The sequence below is a fragment of the Mastacembelus armatus genome, chromosome 2 (genome assembly GCF_900324485.2).
Source record: "Mastacembelus armatus chromosome 2, fMasArm1.2, whole genome shotgun sequence".
NCBI classification, from domain to species: domain Eukaryota; kingdom Metazoa; phylum Chordata; class Actinopteri; order Synbranchiformes; family Mastacembelidae; genus Mastacembelus; species Mastacembelus armatus.
In genome coordinates, this window is record NC_046634.1 from 2368976 (window position 1) to 2390609 (window position 21634).

Sequence of the window (21634 nt, forward strand, 5' to 3'; positions counted from 1 at the left end):
AATTAACATCTAGCGTACCTCTGAGGTACTTGGTATAGTAATGGCTTAAATCATTAAACCTTGAGTCAACTAAGTTTGATTTTTTTTTTTTTTTTTTTTTCCTCTTTTGATTGTTTCAAAAAAATATATTGTACCGTATGTGTCCATATACAATACAGGAATAGATATATCACTTCATAAGTACCATTAACTTCAGAAATGCACAGATAAGTATAATTTATATGAGTAAATCAGTTAAGGTGGTGGTTTTAAGTTTTAAAGTCTACATGTAAATCACTCCTACTACATTGGATCTGGAGTTATAAAGTGCTTCAAGTGTCTGTTTTTGGTTTCAGTTTGTTGGAGTCTTTGGTTTCAGGTTTTTAAACCTGCATATTACCCATGTAGTCAGAGAAAGCAAAGGTTTGCGGGCGACCTGGTTAAAACTGCGAATTCACACAGCTGGTTTCTCTGTGAGTTAAACATTATCCAGTTCGACATCGCTCTCTTTAGGTTTGTGGCGTCTGACCCTGGCCTGTGAGCAGCTCCTCCTCTGGCCTGTACCACCACCAGTGGATACAGCATCCGCTGTCTGGGGCAATTCTGTGGAGTTTACAGAGGTTTGGGGTGAGTCTCTGTCAATGTCCTCCAAGGAACCGGGCTGGGACTCCATGGAGGTCCTGGTGAACTGATGAAGGAGAGCACCATCCTCCCCTTGGTTCCTGTTCACTTCCTCTTCATCCTCTTCGTCAGGGTTGAGGTCCTCCACAACATCTTCCTCCAGCACCTCCTCCTCTTCTCCACCTCCCCCTCCATCTTCCGCCTCCTCATCTTCTGTGCTCCCTACATCTTTCTGCCCCTGTTCATCCACACCGGAGTCACCTGGACATTTGCTTTCAGCATCTGAGTCTTCGGCATCGGCCTCCTCTCCCTCTGTCACACACACAGCTGGAGCCAAACCTTCGGCCTGAGGGTTAAACAAGATGACACTTATTTATGTCTGAGGAGTAGTTATTGCTGGTGCAGTTAATTATCACTAATTACAGCCACATGTTATTTACTTAGCCAGGGAAAATCTAATGGTGGGTTTAGATTGAGTTTTATCAGTGTAGGAAGGCTGTAATAAAAAAACATTAAAAAAAGTTAACTGTTTGAAATTTGTGTCACTTAAGAGGACAAACATCGATTTCCAGATGAAGGACTTGATAAAGAAGGTGTTTTATTTCCTCACACAGTTGGTGAGTGACAATAACAGCTAATGTCCTCAGTAGAAGCACAGCCCTGCTTCCAAATAAAACAGGTTTGTTCAGTCTGTCTAATTGGATAGCAAGATTAGCTTTTCCCACAGGCTTAGAATTAGCATCGAGGCTGCAGTAGGTCAGGTTCCTGATTTGGGTGCAGGAGACTTTAACCCTGTGGTCATGTCCAGGTGCCCAGTTTAAAATACAGTAGCTGGTGCTACAGTCGGTATTTTTGGAGGTAAATATGGAGAGTATGTTCTCTTACAGTCGTTTTGTTTGCACTATATTAACCATATGTTGGAAGAAGGTAAATAAATGTCTCAGTAGGCTGACTGTTGACCTACAGACTGATGGGCACCTACAGACATTTTAAATAACTTGACCATTTTTTAATGTTCTTCGTGTTACCTGTGGTGGCGAGGTCCTTTCCCCCTCGGACACTTCTCCTTCCTGCTCTTCACTTTCTCCTCCTTTGTTGTCTTCCTGTGAGCCCTCCTCCCTGGTGCTGTCGTCCCCTTCTTCCTCAGCGTCTGCTGAAGCACCGACATTTTCCTCTGCGAACTCCTCCACCAGTGTCAGTTCTTCATTTGTTGCAGTTTTTCCAGCATTGTCACCCTCTGTCTCCCCGGATGCCTCTTCCTCTCCACTTTCTCTGCCTGTCGTTTCTTCTTCATCAGCGATAAAATCAGACACCTCACCCTCTTCCACTCCTGCCGCCTCCTCCTCCTCACCTTCCCTGTTTTCAAAGGTTTCTCCTGTTGCAATTTTTACTGTCTCTTTGTCACTCTCATCTTCCCTAGTTCCTGTCTCGCCTTCATCCTCTTCCTCCCCTGGTCTCTCTTCATCATCTACTGTCTCATCTTCAGCCTCTTCTGTTTCTCCTTCTCCTTCATCTGCTTTATCGTTGTCCTCATTTCTGACACTATGGCACTGGCATTCAGCCTCCCTCTCTTCTCCATTTTCTCCCTCCTCCTCCTCCTCAACTTCTTCGCCACCTGTTTCTTTCTCTTTCTGCTCCTCAACTGAACTATTTCCTTCATTTTCATTTTCCACCTCCTGCTCTTCTCCTGCCTCACACCCATTTTCTCCCTGTCCTGTTACTTCATCTTCTTCTGGGATTGTCTCCTCTAAAACAACATCAGCTTTGATATCCTCTTTGGTTTCATCTTCCTCCTCTTCCTCCCGCACTACATCCAAACTCCTCCCCTCTTCGGCTGTGACCATGGTGTCATCTTCCACCTCTGCAGGTTCGGGCACAGCTGTGGGTGCAGGTGATGGGCTTTTCTTTAACTGTAGTATCTTTAGGAGGTCAAACTCTTTCATTACTGGCGCTTCAGCAGCCATTGGGTTAGTTTTAAAAGGCCGGGCAGCCATTTTCTTGCGGATGCAAGCATCGCAGGGGCAGTAATCATCATCACTTCTCTGGTCACTGAACTCCCCTGTCATGTCTTCATCACTGACAGAGTCAGCAGTTTTCACTGACTGGTTTTTCATGACCTGAAACATAAATTAAACATTATTTTTTTGTCACTGACACTAATATCTACCAAGGTGTAAGTGCAGTTTGTCGACTTACTTTCAACATTTGACGTCTTTTCTCTGTTATGGTGGACTCCCTGGAGAGGTTCCCCCCTTGTGGCGGCCTGGGTGACCTCCCTCCTTTGCCCGCACGACACTGAATCTTCCTCATCTCACGTTCAATGCTGCCTTGAATGCGTCTACTCACCTCGTCCCTGAGTTCCAGGATCATCTTGTCCAGGATGAGGCTATCGTTCAGGTCCCAGCGAACTTTAAACTCTGTCATGGCATCAGTGTAATGGTTCATGAACTGCTTCTCCAGCTTCTTCAGAAGGTGCAGGACCCAAATTGGATCAGGGTCTTGCGATAGTCTTTTGGACAAAGGTGCTCGCAGGACAGTTGGAGGTGTACCTGAGCTAGTGTCCTCCAGTGTATCTTGCTCGTTGTCAGTGGGGGATTTGTAGCTATCGTTGGCAGAGCTTTTGTCTGGTGATGGGGGGTCCTCAATAGCCCCTGTGCTGTCTGCACTTGGAGGATCTGTACTTTCTTGTTCACTCTTTACGTGTTCCTCTACTATGTCTTTTGTAGCTTGCTCTGTGGATGTTTCCTCTGGTTCTGTCTCCATTTCCTTGTCTATATTCTCGGCATTAGACACTTCCACCTCCTCTTCAACAACTTTCTCCGCTGCCTCATCCTCATGTAAAGACTCTGTCTCTTTTGGGGGTGTTTCATCTCCTTCTTGATTTCCATTGTCTTTCCCTGATCCACCAGAACCGCTGCTCATATCCACCCCAGATGAGGACCATGGTGGAGTTACCTGCTCTATGCCAGCATCCTTGGCCTCAGGATCCCTGGGATTGGTGAGCCAAAGGGATTGCAGGATGGCCATAATGTCCTCATACTGCTGGCTGCGGTCCTTGTGTTGATCATAGCCAGGGCTCACTGTAGGCTCAATGAGCTGGAGCTGTGCCAGACAGTCCAGAAGCCCCCTGGCTGACGTGCTCAGTCTACGACCATAAACTGGAGACACCTGAAGAAGACGGCAAATTACATTTTTAAGTTGTTTCCTGTTCCCTGCAGATATACTGTAGCATACTACATGTTTTCTGGTAAACCAATTGATGATTAAAACATCATCAAAGAAAAATGTCAGATATTCATTGTTCCTGTTTTCTCTGTGCTTTAGACTGTTGGTTTGACAGGAAGATTTTTCTAAACTGAATTGATTAGCTGCTAAAATATACGATTATGCTACAAATTGTTTTATGGTTTTGTCCTAAAGACAGAAAGAGGAGAACCTGAACATCAAGAGTTTTTGTGATATAGGATAGGTTTTGTACGACAATCATGTAGACAAAACTCTAGGCTTACCTCAGGCATACTCCGGCATCGACCCAGAGAAGAGCTCAGAAGAACTTTCATCACAGCTGCAGAGGAATGCCAGTTCTTGGGAAAAATTTCACCGCTCAACAACAGAGCGTTAGGGTGAGAAGGCGTACCCACTTCATGTGAAGCTGGATCTGAAGACTTCTTCTCTTCCTCTTCATCACATTTAGTTTCTCCTGCTGTTTCTTCTTCCTCTTCAGGATTAGATTTCTCCTCCTCATCCACCTTATCATTTGCAGGACATTCCTCTGTCGTTGTTGATTCTTTTTCAGGTTTCTCCTCCATTTCCTTCTCCTGATCCGTGTCGTACAGCTCGTCATCAAGTGCGAGCATGCTGCTGCTATCAGGAATGCTCCGTAGCCACTCACTGATAACCTCACTGGGGGAGGCATTGGGCAGACAGGCTGGTGCCAGTTCCAGCTCCTCCTGCTGAAACATCTGGTTCCCACTTCCCTGATACCTTGAGCTTTTCTCACTCCTGGGCTTGTTGCTGGATTTACTGGCCTTCGACTGGCAGCTCTGTGGACGCGCAACAGCCATGGTTTCCTTCAGCAGGTCAGCAGCAGACAGAGAGTAAGACAGTGCGCTTTCACTACGTGTCTCCACTTTGCCGCATGGTCTGGAGTTGTGTAAGGGATCAGGGCCCGAGGGTTCAATTGTTGTTTTTTTCTTTTGAGACTTTGACTTTTTGACATTGCCACTGTTGCTTCCTACGCTGGATTTTGCCTTGTGACCTTTAACTGAATTCAGGCAATCTAATTTGACTGAAGTCTCTTCTTTACTTTTCTTTGAAGCTTTCATCTTTGACCCCGATTGAACAGAAGCTTCAGACTGAGGCCTGAGGGAACATGGACTCTTGGAGTGAACGCTGGATGTTGTATTGCTCTCTGTGATATTGTCATCCCCTTTGGCCTTACTAGCTGGTTTATTAGCATGAGTGTCATCATTTGTGCTGGCACTCTGAACTTTAGCACTTGCTGATGACATTGCAGACAAGGTCCTGTTGTCAGGGGTATCCAGATCTCTAGGTTTTGTTGGTGAAGCAGAGTTCACACTCTCTGTTTCAAGATCATTTTCTGCTTTGGTTGGGCTGGCACTAGCATGTTCCTTTTTAGGCTCATTATCAGGGCTTTGGACTGCTACTTTGACACTACAGTTACAGGAAGACTTGTGAGTCCTGCTGCTTATGGTTGAAAATCCACTGGCTGCTCTTTCTGCGTTTTGCTCTCCACCTTCATCTTCACATCCTGGAGTTTCAATCGTAGGGATATCGACTGCTGGAGGATTGTGAGATAAAGTGCTTTTACTCTTATTACTTTTGGACTTTTGAGACACAGGGGACACTATTCCATCTGCACCTTTCTTCATAGAGGATGACTCTGTGCTCTTGTGGACATCTGGACTTACTGTCTTCATTCTGCCCTTGCTCTCAGTGTTTGTGTGAAAAGAAATTCTGGACTTACCACTGTCTGAATCAGCTGTGTCTTGGTCTTCTGGTAGGCCAAGAGACACTGAACCTGATGAGTTTCGACTTAGTGGCTGCTCTGTGCCGCCTGTTGGTCTTCTCTGTCTTTTGGATGATGACGATATGATGCTGCCTGCTTGCTCAGATGCCTCGCTTTTCACGTCTTCATTCTCCTCCTTTTTCTCCACCTCCTTATCCTCTCCCTCCTTTTCTTTCTTTGATTTTCCCAACGCTGAAGCTTTTCCACAGCGACATTTGGGCCTACCAGATTTATTAGAAGCTGTGGAGTGAACTGACAACGCAGTGGACCCTCTTGTTTCTCCATCTGGGTCAGGTAACAACTGAGCTTTGGGTGAGTGGGTCTGTGGGGGATGTGTCTTCCTGGGTGAGAGTCTTTGGTCATGAATGTCTTCAGAAACTTCACTTATCGATACATTGTCTCCCACCACCGTTTCGTCTTCATCTGTAGCACCACCAGCTGTCTGATTATGACTGGAAACATTAGATTTCCTTGATTTAGCTGATGCACCACTCAATGGTCTCTCTGTTTCCTCATTTCCTTCCTCATCAACCCCTTCTGGGGCTTTAAAGGTAATAACATTTGAACTCGGCGACACTGTTTGGAAAGTCTTGCCAGAATTTAACCTCAGTGAAGTACTGGACTTTTGTGAAGATTTTGACCTCTGTGAAGATTTTGACTTTACAGACATGGCACTGGAAACCAGCTCCTCATTTTCATTTGGCCTCTCCTCTCCATTTGCCCCAACAGAAAGAACATCAGCTTCATTTGGATTTGGAGTTGCTGTTGTGCGAGACTTGAAGGACTTGGCAGAAGTATGTGATTTCCCTGACATGGCACTTGGGGTTCTCTCCACCAAGTCATCAAACTCTGTATGGTGGGATTTTGTTGATGTACCAGCTAAATCACTGGCAGCATGGTCCTTAGCTTTTTCGCCTTCTTCCGTACTGTCTTCTCTTTGCTCATCTGCTTCTGTGTTGCCATTACAGTCAAATATATGAGATCTAGAGGAAATGGCACTGGCTGTCCTTTCTTCTTTTTCTGATTTAGCAGACATTACACTTTCTGATCTCTGCTGGGTTTCCGCTTCTACCAGCTCATTGTCTTTGTCCTCAGAGTCCCCTGCTAAATTTAAGTTTGGACATGCTGCAGTTTCATTGCCATTACAGTTAGACTCACATGGCTTTGCAGACTTAACAGACATATTAGACTTAACTGATCTAACGGACATTTGACTTGTTGCCCTTTCTTCACCATCACTTTTAGCTTCTGGCCTGGGAGAAAGTGACCTCTCTGAAGCTTTGGTGGACTTATGGGATTTATTAGACTTGACAGACAGATTGGACTTGGCTGAACTTGGACTTGTGGCTCTCTCCTCTTCATCCTGTTCTGTTGCTTTAATGACAGCTACCTTATCACCTGTATATATTCCTATCTCACAGTGGCTGCAAATGGAGCTGGACTTTGCTGTACCATTTGATTGAGCTGTAATGGCACCACTTGCCTTCCCAGACTTCGCAGAAGTATTAGACTTAACAGAAAAGCTACTGGGAGCTCTTTCGTTTGTTTCACCCTCTTCTGTTACCGTGTGGTCACAGACACCCGCAGTATTTAGACATTGGGACTTTTGAGAATTGACTGAAGCAGCAGTCTTTGCTGAAACACCTGATTTAGCTGACATGGAGCTCATTGCTCTCTCTACGACATTATCTCCCTCTGCTCCCTCTTTTGTTCTGATGTCAGTAGCTTCAGCTGGTCTGCTTGAGTTGGATTTGGTTGACTTGCTGGACTTGGCAGAAAAGTTGGACTGAGCCGACAGCGCCCTGGGACTTCTTTCCTCTTTTTCGGCTATGACTCTACTGGCACTATTGCAGCCACACTTGTGTGATTTATTGGAACTGTGACTGGTTGCACTAGGAGCTCTTTGTTCCTCATTTACCTCTGGCTCAGGAATGGAACATTTGGACATGGCACTGGATGCTCTGCCCCCTGGAAAATTTGATGTTGCAGAGATGCGCCCATGGTCGGTGAGATTGGTCTTGTTGGAATGTGTTGAGTCTGAATCATCTGAGGCATCGTTACCACTGCCATTATTGGCATTTTCTTGGTTTGAGAGAGGTGAAGCAGGGTTTGGAGAGCCTTGGTGGGCTTGATGTGCTGACATACTCTCAGAATCAGAGTTGACCCCACGTTTACAGCCCCCACAATTAGGACACACACTGGAGGTTCCTGATTTGTGGGACCCTGCTGAAAGTTCAGTGTGAACAGACAAACCACTAACAACCCTCTTTATCTCTTCATGGTCATCAACTGTTGAGATGTTGCTTGTTGGTTTGTCATTCTGAGATGTTGGGGATGGTAATGGTTTGTTGCCGTGACTGCACTGTGAGGCGCTAGGTGGCAGATCATCATCCTCATCCTCATCATCCTGGTCTTCTTTGAGTGATTGCAGGACATGTGAGGAGCTGCTGACTGCAGACAGCGGACGCTCCCCCTCACCCTCTATCATTAGCTCATCATCAGCCTCAACCGACTTCCTGCTGAGAGGTCCCAGGTTACTATCCATGGTGACCACTTCACTGCGACTGCAGCACCGACTCACTCTGCACATCTCGACATGGGTGTCTCCATCCTGCTCCATCTCTACCCTGTGCTCAACCTGCTCCGTCACACACATCTCCTCCTGGACCAGGTGGCTCTGTTCTGTGTCAGAGCCTCCTCTGCAGCTGGACAGCTGTGCTCGGCAGCGCACGATCCTCCTGGAATTACATGATGAAGAAGAACTAGAGGAGTGTGTATGTCTCATCACAGTCTGACTGTGGCTGGGTTTATGTGGATGCTGCGGTGGGACAGGAGGCTGTTTGTAACTGTGCACAGGGTTTTCCCACAAATCATACCGCTGCCCCTGTCTCTGGTAGCAGCAGGGGCAGTGGTTCGCCTCTATTGCACACTGCAAAAGTTGTTTGGAATAATCCACAGCCTCTGTTTCAAAGGAAGTGGAATCAGGATCGGAACAGCTTTCTGATTGGCCCTGCTGCAGGTAATGAGGCTGGGCCTGGCTCAGGGGGGACGAGTCGGTTAGAGATGGGGATTTTTTAATCTGTGTGGACCACTGTATAGACTCCTCATTGTGGAGGCGAAAACGCACCCTCATCTCTACTGATAGGCTGCCATCCTTATTGACGAGCACACGTTTTTCGATGTCATCATTCATTATAGCAGGTCTGGCCTGAGAGTAGGCACTGACACCATTATTGTATGATTTCTCTGAGGATAAAGAAAAGCGAGTGGAGCGGTTTGAGGAATCAGAACGAGGGTGTATGATGCTCTTCTTGGTTTCCAGACCAAAGTTCACTAAAATGAGAGAGAGAAAAGAAGATTTTAATGCTTTAAATCACTTCATTTCACATTTTCTTAGTTATTTTAGTTCTGTTTTTCTCTTATTTAATAGTGTCTAAGTAAAAGCCTGTGCCTTTACACATTTTGACCAAGCAACTTACCATTTTTTTTACTGTCATGTCCTTCACTGTACTCGCTGGCTCTGGACTGAGCTCCATGAGGTGGGGATCTTGCTCCTTGAATAGCAGGGGATCGAGCCCCATTTCCAGGTGTCCTGGGGCCAAGACCAGGCAGTTTTTCCTCCGAGCTCTTCCTGATAAAGTTTACCAACACTGGGCTGAAAGCTTCCCGGCCGACACACACCAACACACCAGGGCAAGTCATCAGGCTCTGCACGCTGTCAATCTGGAAACAAATTCACAGTGTCAGTTTCCACTCCACTGTGGTGTCTTCTGTAATGCAAAACTAAATTGTAACTATATGTTCAAGTACAAATCAATTTTACCCTGCGTCCCTCTGCAGTATAGAGTTTGCGGACATGAAACTGCATCACCTCGGACACCTCCTCCAGAAAAGCTCTCAGGCTCCTTGCTGACCTCCTGCTCAGCACCACGCTCCTCCTCATCCCCGGCTCACTGTTTTTCACCAGCAGAATCCGTCGCTGTGTGTAAGACAAATGTCCTGGTGGTGTGGTGGATGAGGTTTCAGGCCGCTGGGGCCTCCGGCTGTGGTGATGCCAAATGCTAGGGCGTTTGTTGGCCAGCTCCATATTGATTGGTTTAACTTGGTGCCGGTCAGAGCAGAGGTAGCAACCGCCATCCTGGAGCTGCTCTAGTTGTCTGATGGTGTGGGTGCCACGTGGGGTGGTCACGGTTCGCACACCAAACGGCAGGGGCACCTGTATGTGCACACATATATTTTATTTACATATATATTGTATTTGTCTGTCTGTTGCTGGTGTATCTCTACATTAAATTTATTATAATCATTTATTATTTATTATTTTATAATTTCACACTTAAAGACAATAGAGATAATGCAGTTTGGTGAAAATTTCAAAGCGCAGTACACCTGCAACTACACAGTCAGTTTTAAAAGAAATCTCTACATCACAGCTCAGATACCTTTCTCACTAACCTTTTGGGAAAGGTCATCCAGCAGGGCATCGAAGCATTTGAAGCTGCGCTTGTGGATGGCCATCCTGATGCCCCCGAACTGGCTGTCACCACTTTTGTAAAAGGTGATCCTTTTGGCCGGGGGGGCTGTGGTTACATGGGTGTGACGGAAGTTGAAGGGGGTTGACACCGGGATGGGTGAGGCATGTTTAGATGGGGGCTGGGGGTCCCACATCCCTGTCTGGACTGAATGCATTTTGCACTTTTACACACACCTAAGAGGCACACACAAATTTGTTGCTTAGCATTGGGCTTTTGTTTTTCTGTTCACACACTTTAATGCTTCATGATATAACGTAAACCGACGATACTGAATGCAGTTACGTCATCATCTACAGTATATAAATGTTTAAGACAGGGCTTCTCACAGGATGCTATATTTGGTGGCACAGCCCAGGAATCCTATTTGGAAGGGATGTTATAAGTTTCTGCCCTGCTTCTGGACGACCAACATAAACCAGCTTGCATAATAGACAGTTCATACGGTTTCACTTTGTTTCATAACCTCGCAATGTACTGATCAACACAGTAGTGTAATATAAATATACCAACAGAGCTTAAATATAACACAAAACCGAGTGTAAACTCTACAATAGAAATCACATTTCTATCAATATGAGCAGAAATAATACAAAGGGACAACTTGTATAAGAGCAATAAGCTTGGAGTGACAATATAGTGATAATGATGTTAATCATGTCTCTGATGACTTTGGTAACCTAAGTAAAAGGTGAATGTTATCAGCAGGCTTAAGTCGCATGAGGCTAGACCTCAGGCCAAATCACTGCTCTTAGCTTCAGACACTCCTTACATGAGGCTCTGCTTCCTAATCCCTCTTCAGCTCCATGTCTCTTAACAACCTGACACCTAAAATATCACCATACTTGTTTTATTTGGACTTGAAGGAAATGTCACAGGTAATCCAGTGTTTAAGTACAAGCTAACTACAGCTAACTACTAAAGTGCAGTGCGTGTTCATTTCTTGATTTTTGTTGATTGACTCATTTTTATTGACTCATTTTTATACCAATTTTCATCTCCCTGTTCATTGATACAAACGACCAACAGCATTTTAACAAGTTATATTATAATCGATCTGTAAGGTGACAAACAATGAATAAACAACAAATGAGAAAAATCTCATGGCATGCAATGAATCTTAAGGACTTTTATAACAGCAATAACTTAAAAAGTATTATTTTACCACTACTCACTAATTACCTGCCTAAAGAACAATATGTACCATTAGTTTGATCGCTATTATTACACTTAAAAAGAATTTTTACGCTGGTTTACCACTCTCTTATGTCTATTTACTCACATATTCAGGAAACATGGTCCAAAGAGATGTGAAAAAGCTGCAGGGGAGTCTGTGGATGAAGTCCGAGCAGGGTCCAACCGATGGAGTCAGACCAGGAGTCAGCACCATGTGAGTGAATGTGTTCATATATTTGTGTGTGGGGGTGACTCTCTCTGCAGCCTGAGTCATAGAGTGAGACGTAGCTACAGCAGAGCACCCGGCTGCACGCCTCTCAGAGTAAAATGGCAATTGGTAATTGAGAGCACAGAGGAGGGAGGCGGCGGATGGATAGGGGAGAAATGAGATGACAGGATGGGGGGAGGCTAAGGATAGAACAAAAAGCCTGCTTAAGAACCTGTGTGGGAGAAGGAGGGGGTTGCTATGGCGAGGGCGAGACGGTGGTCAGACAAGTGGTTTTCTTATTCACTTCCCACCTGACCCGGAGAAGAGGTGCATGCTAATTTGCAATTCAGATTCTTTTTTTTTTCTTTGATTCTGACTTATGGGGGTGTTTTTTATCAAGGCTGACTAGAACATTGGGCTGTCAATTTGCAGCTTACCTCAGCCTGAAATGTTCCTACAGTTTGTGTTATATTAATGAACGTAAATGAAGATGAAAGTTTGGTGATTGCCAGGTAAAGTTCATTTGCTATGTGGGATAGAAAGGTTTTCCTTTGAAGTCAGAGATCTTAAGTTTTTACCACATATTGCTCCCTCTTTCTCTCTCTAAACAGCTAGTCAAAGAGGATTGTAATTACAGTCTGTTTCACGGCAGGGTGCCTCATGTCTAGAAATCACTGAAAACACCAACTGTTCTTGAACTGTGTCATGACAAATTGCTTACTATTGGTTAAAAACATGGTGGAAAATCAATGTTGAACAAATGACATTGTCATCACAATCTGGGAAAACATCGTTATTAGGAGCAAAAAGCACATTTTGTTTTTATACCTTATAATTTCATCTCAAATTACATGTGGGGTATAAAGTTGGAACTATAACTTTCTAGATGTATGAAATGTAACTTACGGGTAGTGGAAATACGTAAAGGGGGGTTCTGGCTGATTAGGGTGAAACTGGGTGGAGTTTTCCTTGGAATTGCATATGGTTCAGATTGGGTGGTTGTACATTTACTCGGGTACTTAACTACCATCATGAGGTATTTGCAGTTGGGTAACTCAATTTTCTGCTACTTCATACTTCAGCTTCATTACATTTAGGAACCAAGTGTACATGTATTATTCAGATATTATTCAGATAATCATTAGAGTCAAATCGTCTCCAATCAAGTGCTGCTCTTCAGTCTGCAATGGGTTCATGGTTGACCCCTTGTGGCCACAGTAGTTTTTACTTGTTTGTCCCATTGTTAACCTAAAATATTGTTGATTGTTCTACTGATCATTTGAGTCCAAAAACCGTCTAATCATTTAACATGTGTAGTTATTTTAAGTGAGCACATACAACAGTAGATGGGGCTTGGATGTTACAGGAAAGTTTTGTGAGAGAAGCATTTTCCATGTTTGTTTGCAAAGTTATAGGCAGAAAAACTAGACATGTTTTTCGTAAAACAAAATAAAATCTCACCAACTATTTTTTCCCAACCCTCATTTTGTGGTTTTTAGAACAAGGGCAACAATTTATTACTTATATTTACAGGATATATGTCCTTGAAATAAGAGCTCTCATAGTATGAGCAAACTATCACATCATTTGGATTTATCTTAGTCCTTATTTCACCGATCTGTATCTGATGAGAGACAGAAAACGAGCAGGTGGGCCTCAGAGAATTCTGGGTAGACAGGAAGTCAAGGATGAGTAGATCCTGTGCTGACAGCAGTGAGGCATCACCGTGAAGTGTTACACCTTTGCTAATTCCTTATGGATAAGTCATGGCTACTGTATACTGCTGATGAACAGAGCATTTCATCCTGCAATAACCAAAACTCTTATACTTCAGCTCCAGTTCCTTCTTCTCTGTGTTGAAGGCCCTGAATGATGGATGTCAATTTTCATCTCCATAAAATGAAAAGAAAACTGTCAGCAGGTCAAAGAAATACAAAGGAGAGACTATTTAGCCTACTTTAGGAGGGCCACTCAGTCCTCTTTGCACCTCCTCAGTCTCTTCTGCTTCCTTTTATCCCATAAGTAGGAGTTAGTGACTCAGCTCATCCCCACAACTGGATCACACATATAAGTACACACTGTACATATGCAATGTTTTCCACTATAGGGATGTTGAATGGGAGTTTAGAATAGCATTTGCATCAGAAGTAAAGAGGAAAATAGACTTTTCTTACCAGAATAGACTCATAGCAGTGATCAATAGTCGATTATAGATCCAGATATAAGATATTGGTTATCAGCCGCAGTGAGCATGAGGTTTGTACAACAGCTGCTTCTCTGTGCCTTCACTTTCCTCCGGAGATCGCAGATATGAAGCGCATTTTCAGGCAGACGTCAGTCGGCAGGTAAACCGAGGACACCGCCGGTGTACCGTGATTGGACATCCAAATTAAAGGGCCGCACACGCACGACTCAGGTTGTGTGGGATGACATTAGTGCATTAATGCCAGAAATTCTGAAATAGCGTGGCAGTTATTAATGTTAATATATAAGGGGGTATGGCCTATTCAGATGAATAAGATTTGCAGTTGAATGATTTAAAAAATTAATTCAACCAATAAAACTTTAAATGTCAACATTTTAAAGGACCGGAAGTCGTGTGTTGTTGTTATGGCTATCTTGACATAATAAAGTCCGTCTTCTTTACATTAAACCCACCCACACTACTTTATTTTCTGAAGAGCCAGAAGGGAAGAGCAGAGGAGGAGGGTTCATGTTAAAAAGGATTAGACCCGCCTGAGCCACCTGTCGCTCCGGACTGATAATATGGGAAATCTGTCGAGACTGTTTGTCAGCGAACAGTCGCCCAGAAGACCAGGAGCCGCTTAACGTCGTTATATTCATGTTTTATAAATTATATTAACATTTTATAAATAATAAGTTAATGTAAATCCTTAAATAAATTACGATTAATTCTATTTAATTTTAGCGATATGACAGAAACATAAATAAAACCTAAAACTGAAAATCCATTCCATCTGCAGCCACACGTCGTGCGTGTGTCTGACGTAATCGCGTTAACAGATTACGTAGCACGTAGCCGCGTCCGTCTCTAATGGCAACCAAGCTTGTGTTGTTCGTGAGGATGGGTTCTCTTACGGAGGGAGAAATGGCCCAGATAGCCGGGCTGCAGGTAGGTACTTTGGATTCGATAGAAGCAAAGAGTAAGTTCTGTCTAATAGATCCCTCAGACGATGCTAAACTCCACCCATACAACTAACGTTAGCTAGGTTCTACCTTTACATTACTACATTTCAGAGAAGCGTTTTTACTAACGCTAACGTCAATCCATTTCTCGGACTTTATGTACTTTACAGATATTAATACAAGATTCATGAGTTCAACAGGCAGCGTGTTACCGATGTTTAGCATGTCTTTAAGATCATTTTGTGCTAACATACATGATGTCTTTCAGAGAGACGCTGGTGTGCCGAGGCTCAGCTGTCACTTCTCGTGGCCTGAATTCTCTGATGAACGGCGGGGTTTTCATCAAGAGTTTGTTTACGACGTGGCTATGTTTGCTGCGGGCCGTGGCTTCACCTGGACTAATGTGATCCGGGCCGCAGTGCTCGCCAAAGGCATCTTCCTACAGCTGGACGGTAATAACACACTGTAAAGAGACCTTACACACATTGTTTACTGAGAGCTTTCAAAGTGCAGCAAAGGCTTCACTCTACTATCTGTTATGATGTTGATGATAACACTTATGTGATTCATAACTTGTGTATCTTATTAAAACCTTCTCTTACCCAGTATTAGTAATGTAGGTCCTCTATGTGTAGGCCTGGAGGCGATTTTGGGTCCTGGGCTGTGCTGCTTTTTAAATTCATATTGCACAAACTTACTTTCACAGGGTTTGTTTTAATAAACTCCTCTCAGGCTTTTGAACTATATTGTCGTCTATCCATTAGGTCTCCATGTACCCAGACTCCTCTCCCTGCTGACAGATGCACTGTCTGAGTGTGTACCAAGCCTTAGCCCTGTCCACCGCCAAGAGCTCACCCAGTTCCTCACAGACACGTGTGTCACTCGGCGGAGGCTTTTTCAGGCGGTTGTGAGCGGAGCTGCTAATCTGTCCGTCACTCAGCTACACTTAGAGCTGCAGTTGCCGCCCACACCTTGCCCTCTAGCACAGGTAATTAGGGACTAGAAACAAGACACAGGGTTAATATCAAATTTCTTCCTGAACATCTTGACTTTTACTTTATGTAAAACTAAACCTCATACCAGCCAAACATCCACATGACAACATTTTTAATGACCATCATCTCCATGTTGCCCATGCTGACCCAGACATCTTCTTTACTTATGCTGCAGGGGACAGATGTGCATGAGTGGGAGCATCAGCACCAGCAAGCCCAGCTCAGCTCCATCCTGGAAGGAGGAGGAGCTGAGGAGTCTCAGAAATGGGTCAAGGGTCACTCTGGGGGAGGTCAATCTCCCAGAAGATGAGCAACTTGACAAAGAAGTAATCCTAATCAAGTGATAGACACAGAAAAAAAAAAACACTAAAAGCATTTAGGAGTATGTTCTCTAGCTCTAGTTCGTGGTTTTCTCTGTAGGGTGTTATGGAGTTGGTGCGTGCAGCGGTGAGGGCCACAGAAGGCCAGATGCTGGCAAGTCTGAACCAAGAGATCTTCCTACTCAGTGACATCCTGTGGCTCAAACTGCAGCTGGCAGCTTTGGCCACAGGGAGGCTCCACAATCCTGTTCCTTCCAATCCAGGTCACACCAGCTTACTTTCTACACATTCCAGTAGAGGCAAAAAAAAAAAAGATTGACAAGAAATAAAATGTCACAATTTGCATCTTAATTGCTTGTTACATGTTAAGTAAAACATCCTCTCTAACCATGCAGTGTAAATTGAAAAGCACTAATTCTCAGGCACATATATCCCATAATTAATGTGAAGTGGAGGAAAACTCACAAGAGCTGGTTTCATACAAGGATTTTTTTTTAAAAAAAACATCATCCTTTTTATTTGACTGGGAAAGCTGTAAAAACAGAATTATGAGCATCAACATAAAACAACAGTGTTCCTTCGCTTCACTATACAGCTCCAAAAAAGAGGAGCTTTGTATTCCTCCATGAAGGAACATGACTGCTAATGTGTGTATTGATTTAACAGTCATAAATATTTAGCACCCGAGAATGCAGCTTCAAAGAGAAAGAAACAATGGAAATTATTGAAATATTAATGAAATAACAAAACACATTACAAGAACCTCATGCAATGGTCTAGTAGCTTTTGTAAGGTCTGCAAGGCCTGCAAGGTTTTCCTTCCTGAAAATACAACTATAATGAGAAAACTGCAGAAGGCAACTTTGGTTAAAGAACCTGTATAATGCTGGCTAGTAAGACTGGTTTCTATAGGAACAGTAACTGAGGTAAAGCCTTTGAGTGTTTATAGTACACACAGTACGTATTGGTGCCAGCTGGAGTGTAGCTTTTATTGGAAGCCAACTGGTTTTCAGGGCAGCTTAAGTGCCCTGAAGGCAAACATGTACCTGCTGCAGATGACACACAGCAGGCTGGCAGTCACTGGCATACTTAAACATTGTTGCATCTGATGTTTATATCTTAGTTTCGTTGTCAAATTGGTGTATGTTTTTTTGAATCGCCTCAATTTTTTTATTTGGCGTCTTCAGATTTTAGATCAGACCTTTAAGACTTTTTAAAGTGCCATAGTGTGCTCTAAAAACACCCTTCAATCCACAGCATCAGTTGGCCTGTGCCAGCTGGTGGCCTTTCGTGATGTGAGTGAGCATGGTCTGCACCAGCTCAGGGAGGTCGTATAGGTGCTTCCAGCCCCAGTCTCGCCTTGCTGTGCTGTCCTCCAATGCCATTGGCCAGCTGTCGGCTGGAAAGGGGCAGAAGAGATGTTTGGTAATTGTGCAGAGATCAATTTGTTATAGTACTCTCAGCAATATTACCTATAGCCTGTCTGACAGGGTCCACATTGTAAGTAACTCTGATGTTGGGCAGGACTTTCTGTATTTCCTGGGTGAGCTCGTGTGGTGTAAAGCTCATAGCATTGATATTATAGGTACGGCTCACAAGCAAATCTGCTGGAGCCTCCAGGATCTCTAAAGTAGCCCTGAGGCAGTCATCTGATTGACATCAGGGCAAAGATAAGAGAAAGAAATGAACAAGGAAACACCACAATTCTACCATAAAAAAAACCAAAATCTGGCATACCAATGTACATCATGGGAAGCCGTGTGTCACTCCGCAGGTTGCACTCAAAATGACCGGTCTTCACAGCCGCATGGAAGATCTGGACTGCATAGTCTGGCAAATGGAGAAACAGCTAAAGATGAGGACAACACTGACCACAAACCTAACTCGAAGTAAAGATTAAGACGACCATGGCAGGGGTTGGTGTCAAACCTACTTTAATACTAATAGTAAAGAGGCTACTTCCATCTCAGACCTTCTTACCTGTGGTTCCTCCTCCAGGCCGGGTGTCAGCTGAGATGATGCCTGGATACCTGAGACAGCGGAAATCCAGCCCATACCTGTGGTGGTAGTACTGAGAAAGAGAGGAAGGACAAGGGCTCAGAAATGCCAGAAATGAAATGTAGGAATGGGCTTTTGGAACTTTTTTTTATGTGTCTCTGACAATCTGTATGTATGTCTGTGTGAACTTATGCCTCACCTCACCCATCAGCTCTGCATGGACCTTGGAGACACCGTAGATGGTGCGGGGTCTCTGCACACACAGCTCAGGGGTGGGGTCCCTGGGCGAAGATGGACCGAAGGCACCGATCGTGCTGGGGACAAACACACGCAGTTCATGTTCGGTTGCGATGTCCAGTATGTTATGGAGACCTATAGAGGAACGGACAGAGAGTATGAATGTGTCATGTTAGGATGGTCTCGAAACATCTGTCTTGTGTTTTCACAGCAATAAGATGTGTACCTGTGATGTTGACCTCTTTCGCCAGAGCGACGTTACTTTCTCCCACAGCGGACAGCACAGCTGAGTAGTGAACCAGCCAGCTGATGTTGTTGTTGACCACAGTCTCCCTGAGGTTCTTATAGTCCAGGATGTCTGAGAAGATGAACGGACCTGTGAAGGATCCACACATGGTGTCAGATGTTTGACACTTTTCACCTGCACTGTTGCTACGGAACTCTAAAGTGCCCAGACCTGTCCAGGGTGTACCCCTGCCCTGCTTTTTTTATGCTTAATATACCAGTGACATACAAGTAAAATTGAATTTTCAAAAGTTTTCACCGTCATTATACACATGGGTGGGTGGTTTCCGGATATCGGAGAGGATCACGTTGTTTTTTCCCAATCGCTTCCTGAGTGAGTGAGAAACATGATTAGTTCTGGACAGTGAAATCAGCAAACAGATAAGTAGATCAGCTGTATTTGGCACAGGGGTGCAGTATCACAGGGAACAGCAGATGTTTATAATGACCTGTGACAGCTTCACTGAGCCACTTATCATATCCCAGGTTATACAGTCTGTGGTGTTCTTGGTGTTCCCTAACTCTTTACCCAGAACAGTTTGTTATGGAACACAAGTACAAAAACAATACTCTACTTTTAGAAATAGCTACAAAGGACAGAATGTAAAGTCATTACCTCAGCAAATGTGCAAGTCCCACTCCCAGCTGTCCAAGTCCTCCTATAGCAACAATAAGTGAAGGAAGAATGAGCTACAACAGAGAGTAAAGGCCGTATAGTCGATTCAGTGCAAAGACTGACCTGTGATGAGGACTTTGGGGCATTCAGTACCACTGCAGGATGAACACTGAGTTTTCCCAAAAGCAGGTAACTGCTGTGAGCTTGAACTGACACTACGTGTTGCTGATGTAAACTGCTCACCCCTGTACTGGGGTCTTCTCCCAGCATGCTTCACTGCACCTCTCAGTAATTGCAACCCCAACATCCTGCAATTAAAAGCATGCATTATTGGCATAAATTCTTATTTAAGGATCTAGATATTTCCTTGATATACATGCATTACTGTCTACTCTGTCCTGATCTGTACTAAGACTGTAGAATTTATGTTTTTATGTTGCATGTCCTCTAATTTTTGTACCTTCATGTAAACATTTAGCGATTACTCAGGAGACATGGCATGTCCTCGGTGCTGAGCTTAATTAAACCTGCCATCATTATGATGCTTAGCTTAGCTGTCATTTAGCTTATAATAATTTATTAGTCATTTATTCAAGGTCTGATATCAAATTTAACTCGCTAAATCCCAGTGAAGTCGGCGCTAATCGCTTTTATAAGCCGTGACATGAATCGTTCAATGGAATTAAATTGATACCTTATTTTGATGGAAACTTGAAACAACCTCAAACCCTCTCTCCCCTTCTCCAGCCAATGTTTGACACCATGCTACTCACACGTGGCTACAGGAGGGGTCAGGCTCACTGTGATTGGCTAACAGCTGCAGGGGCTTGGCTGCCCAAACAACAAGAACTTCCTGCTTTAGCTTTCAAAATAAAATCCGTATTTGCTACTTAGCTGAGTCCCGGTTATTTGTAAAGTCTTTTCCTAAATACCCCGTCTCCCTGTAGTTCAACTAGCGATTCTCTCTGTTGCAAACTGTCGTAACACCATCAGCTTAACGCTGAAACGCCAGAGCAGACACTCTGGAACTTTTATTGTGAAACCCCCAAACCACATCCGCTTTAAATCAATTTTCCTAATTAAAAAACCTGGGATGATTATAAACAGTGAAAATGGTGTTTTTCTTATGAGACATTTCTTCTCTACAAGCACCTGTGCTGCGCTGCCTGCTTGGCATGTAACCTTCACTCGGTGTCGGATATTTAGACGCTGGAGGTAATATGTCTAATAAATCCGTTTTTCAAGCCTGCGTTTATCTAAACCTTCCCTTTGCTGTATTTGCTTCATTTAAAATAACGAAACTCATTTTGATATACCAGACATGTCTTATTCTATATACTGCTGTTTTTTTATTACGTGTTAGACCTGTGCGTGTTTGCCTCATCTGGACAACAGCTGCAGGTCTGTGGAGGCAGCGTTACACACCTGGCGCAAGGAGAGCAGGTGATTTTAATAAAAACGCTGATTGACGCTATTGCTGCGGTATGAAACTACGGAAAGTGCGCAGCTTTGAAAAATAAACTCTCTTCACCTGAACTCTGTTTTTTTTTCTTGTTTTGTTTTTGTTTTTTGTTTTTTTTCAATAAAGGAAATTTTTTGCAACATATTTAAACCAAACAGATGACAACACACACTCAGCAAAGAGGTGCAGCGAGACATAAACTTCGCCTCTATGAAAGAAAGAAGAATGTACTTCAAAAACGTGAGTCTGATTCCCTCCCTATACTTTTCCTTCCCGAGACTTATTTAATGTGCTTTCGCTACTGAAATATGCGCTGTACTGTACTGCACTGTACTTTACTGTACTATAGTTTTATTCTGACACGGTCAAGGTGGCGCCATCTGCTGGGTAACGATAAAAGTGTTAGTTTAGTAATAACCATTATCAACTCATGCTGCTTTCCTGTTATATAAATGCCGATATGTTTATATGTGGGGTAAATAAATATATATGTTTGTGCAGCAGTAACGTACGCAAAAAGTCGCCCCCACTCACAATAACCCGCAAAGTGCGGAGGGATTCTGCGCCCAAAGCTTTATAAGCCCGCCCCGTTTTCAAAACCACGTCGACGTGCGACGACGTAAAGAGTAAGCGTGTGGGGTGGTCACGTAATATTTAGGACCGGTGAAGCGAGACTTCGGAACGTTTCACCGCGATATCTACGCTTTTAAAGGTCCGCGCGGTGGCTGAAGCAGCGCTGGGTTTAATAAGCTGTATGTGCTTAATAAGAGCCTTTAGTGAATCACTGGCTTTAATAACTGTCTGTATACACAGGGCTATGTGACTTATGTCTATTTAACACATGGATTCATAGTTAATATGAACACATTTTAAATGTATCAATGTTTACTACTCATCAGACCACTTGATTTAGTTTCTGATCTTTAATACATTTGAAAAATCTAATAATAATGATGATGCTGTATTTTTGTTTATCCCCCATGTGTCTGTTAACGTGGATCAGTTTGAGTTCCTAACTGGACGTTATGCG

At 43.8% G+C, this 21634-nt stretch overlaps 3 protein-coding genes across 3 annotated transcripts; 1 reads left to right on the forward strand and 2 right to left on the reverse strand.

Annotated features, from left to right (window-relative positions):
• Positions 1-457: 457 nt before the first annotated feature.
• rp1l1a (rp1 like 1a) lies at positions 458-10318 on the reverse strand. Its single transcript, XM_026302288.1, has 8 exons — positions 10085-10318; positions 9453-9845; positions 9109-9352; positions 5274-8962; positions 4110-5240; positions 2797-3768; positions 1629-2717; positions 458-946 (listed from the first exon to the last, which is right to left on the reverse strand). Exons 1-8 carry the CDS (start codon positions 10316-10318, stop codon positions 458-460), a joined length of 8241 nt encoding a protein of 2746 aa, XP_026158073.1.
• A 4272-nt stretch (positions 10319-14590) lies between these two features.
• On the forward strand, positions 14591-16350 carry c2h8orf74 (chromosome 2 C8orf74 homolog). Its single transcript, XM_026301762.1, is given in 6 exon segments — positions 14591-14678; positions 14961-15144; positions 15457-15680; positions 15863-15921; positions 15923-16013; positions 16108-16350. Coding segments are annotated over 6 exon segments (855 nt in total). The 5' UTR covers positions 14591-14600; the 3' UTR covers positions 16327-16350.
• Positions 16351-17204: 854 nt separating this feature from the next.
• On the reverse strand, positions 17205-19902 carry LOC113127302 (L-threonine 3-dehydrogenase, mitochondrial-like). The gene is made up of 10 exons (XM_026301763.2): positions 19837-19902; positions 19266-19450; positions 19143-19185; positions 18786-18856; positions 18468-18617; positions 18204-18376; positions 17987-18077; positions 17744-17836; positions 17479-17655; positions 17205-17405 (listed from the first exon to the last, which is right to left on the reverse strand). The coding sequence occupies exons 2-10, from the start codon at positions 19447-19449 to the stop codon at positions 17266-17268; spliced, it is 1122 nt and encodes a 373-aa protein (XP_026157548.1). The 5' UTR covers position 19450; positions 19837-19902; the 3' UTR covers positions 17205-17265.
• Between the last annotated feature and the right edge of the window lie 1732 nt (positions 19903-21634).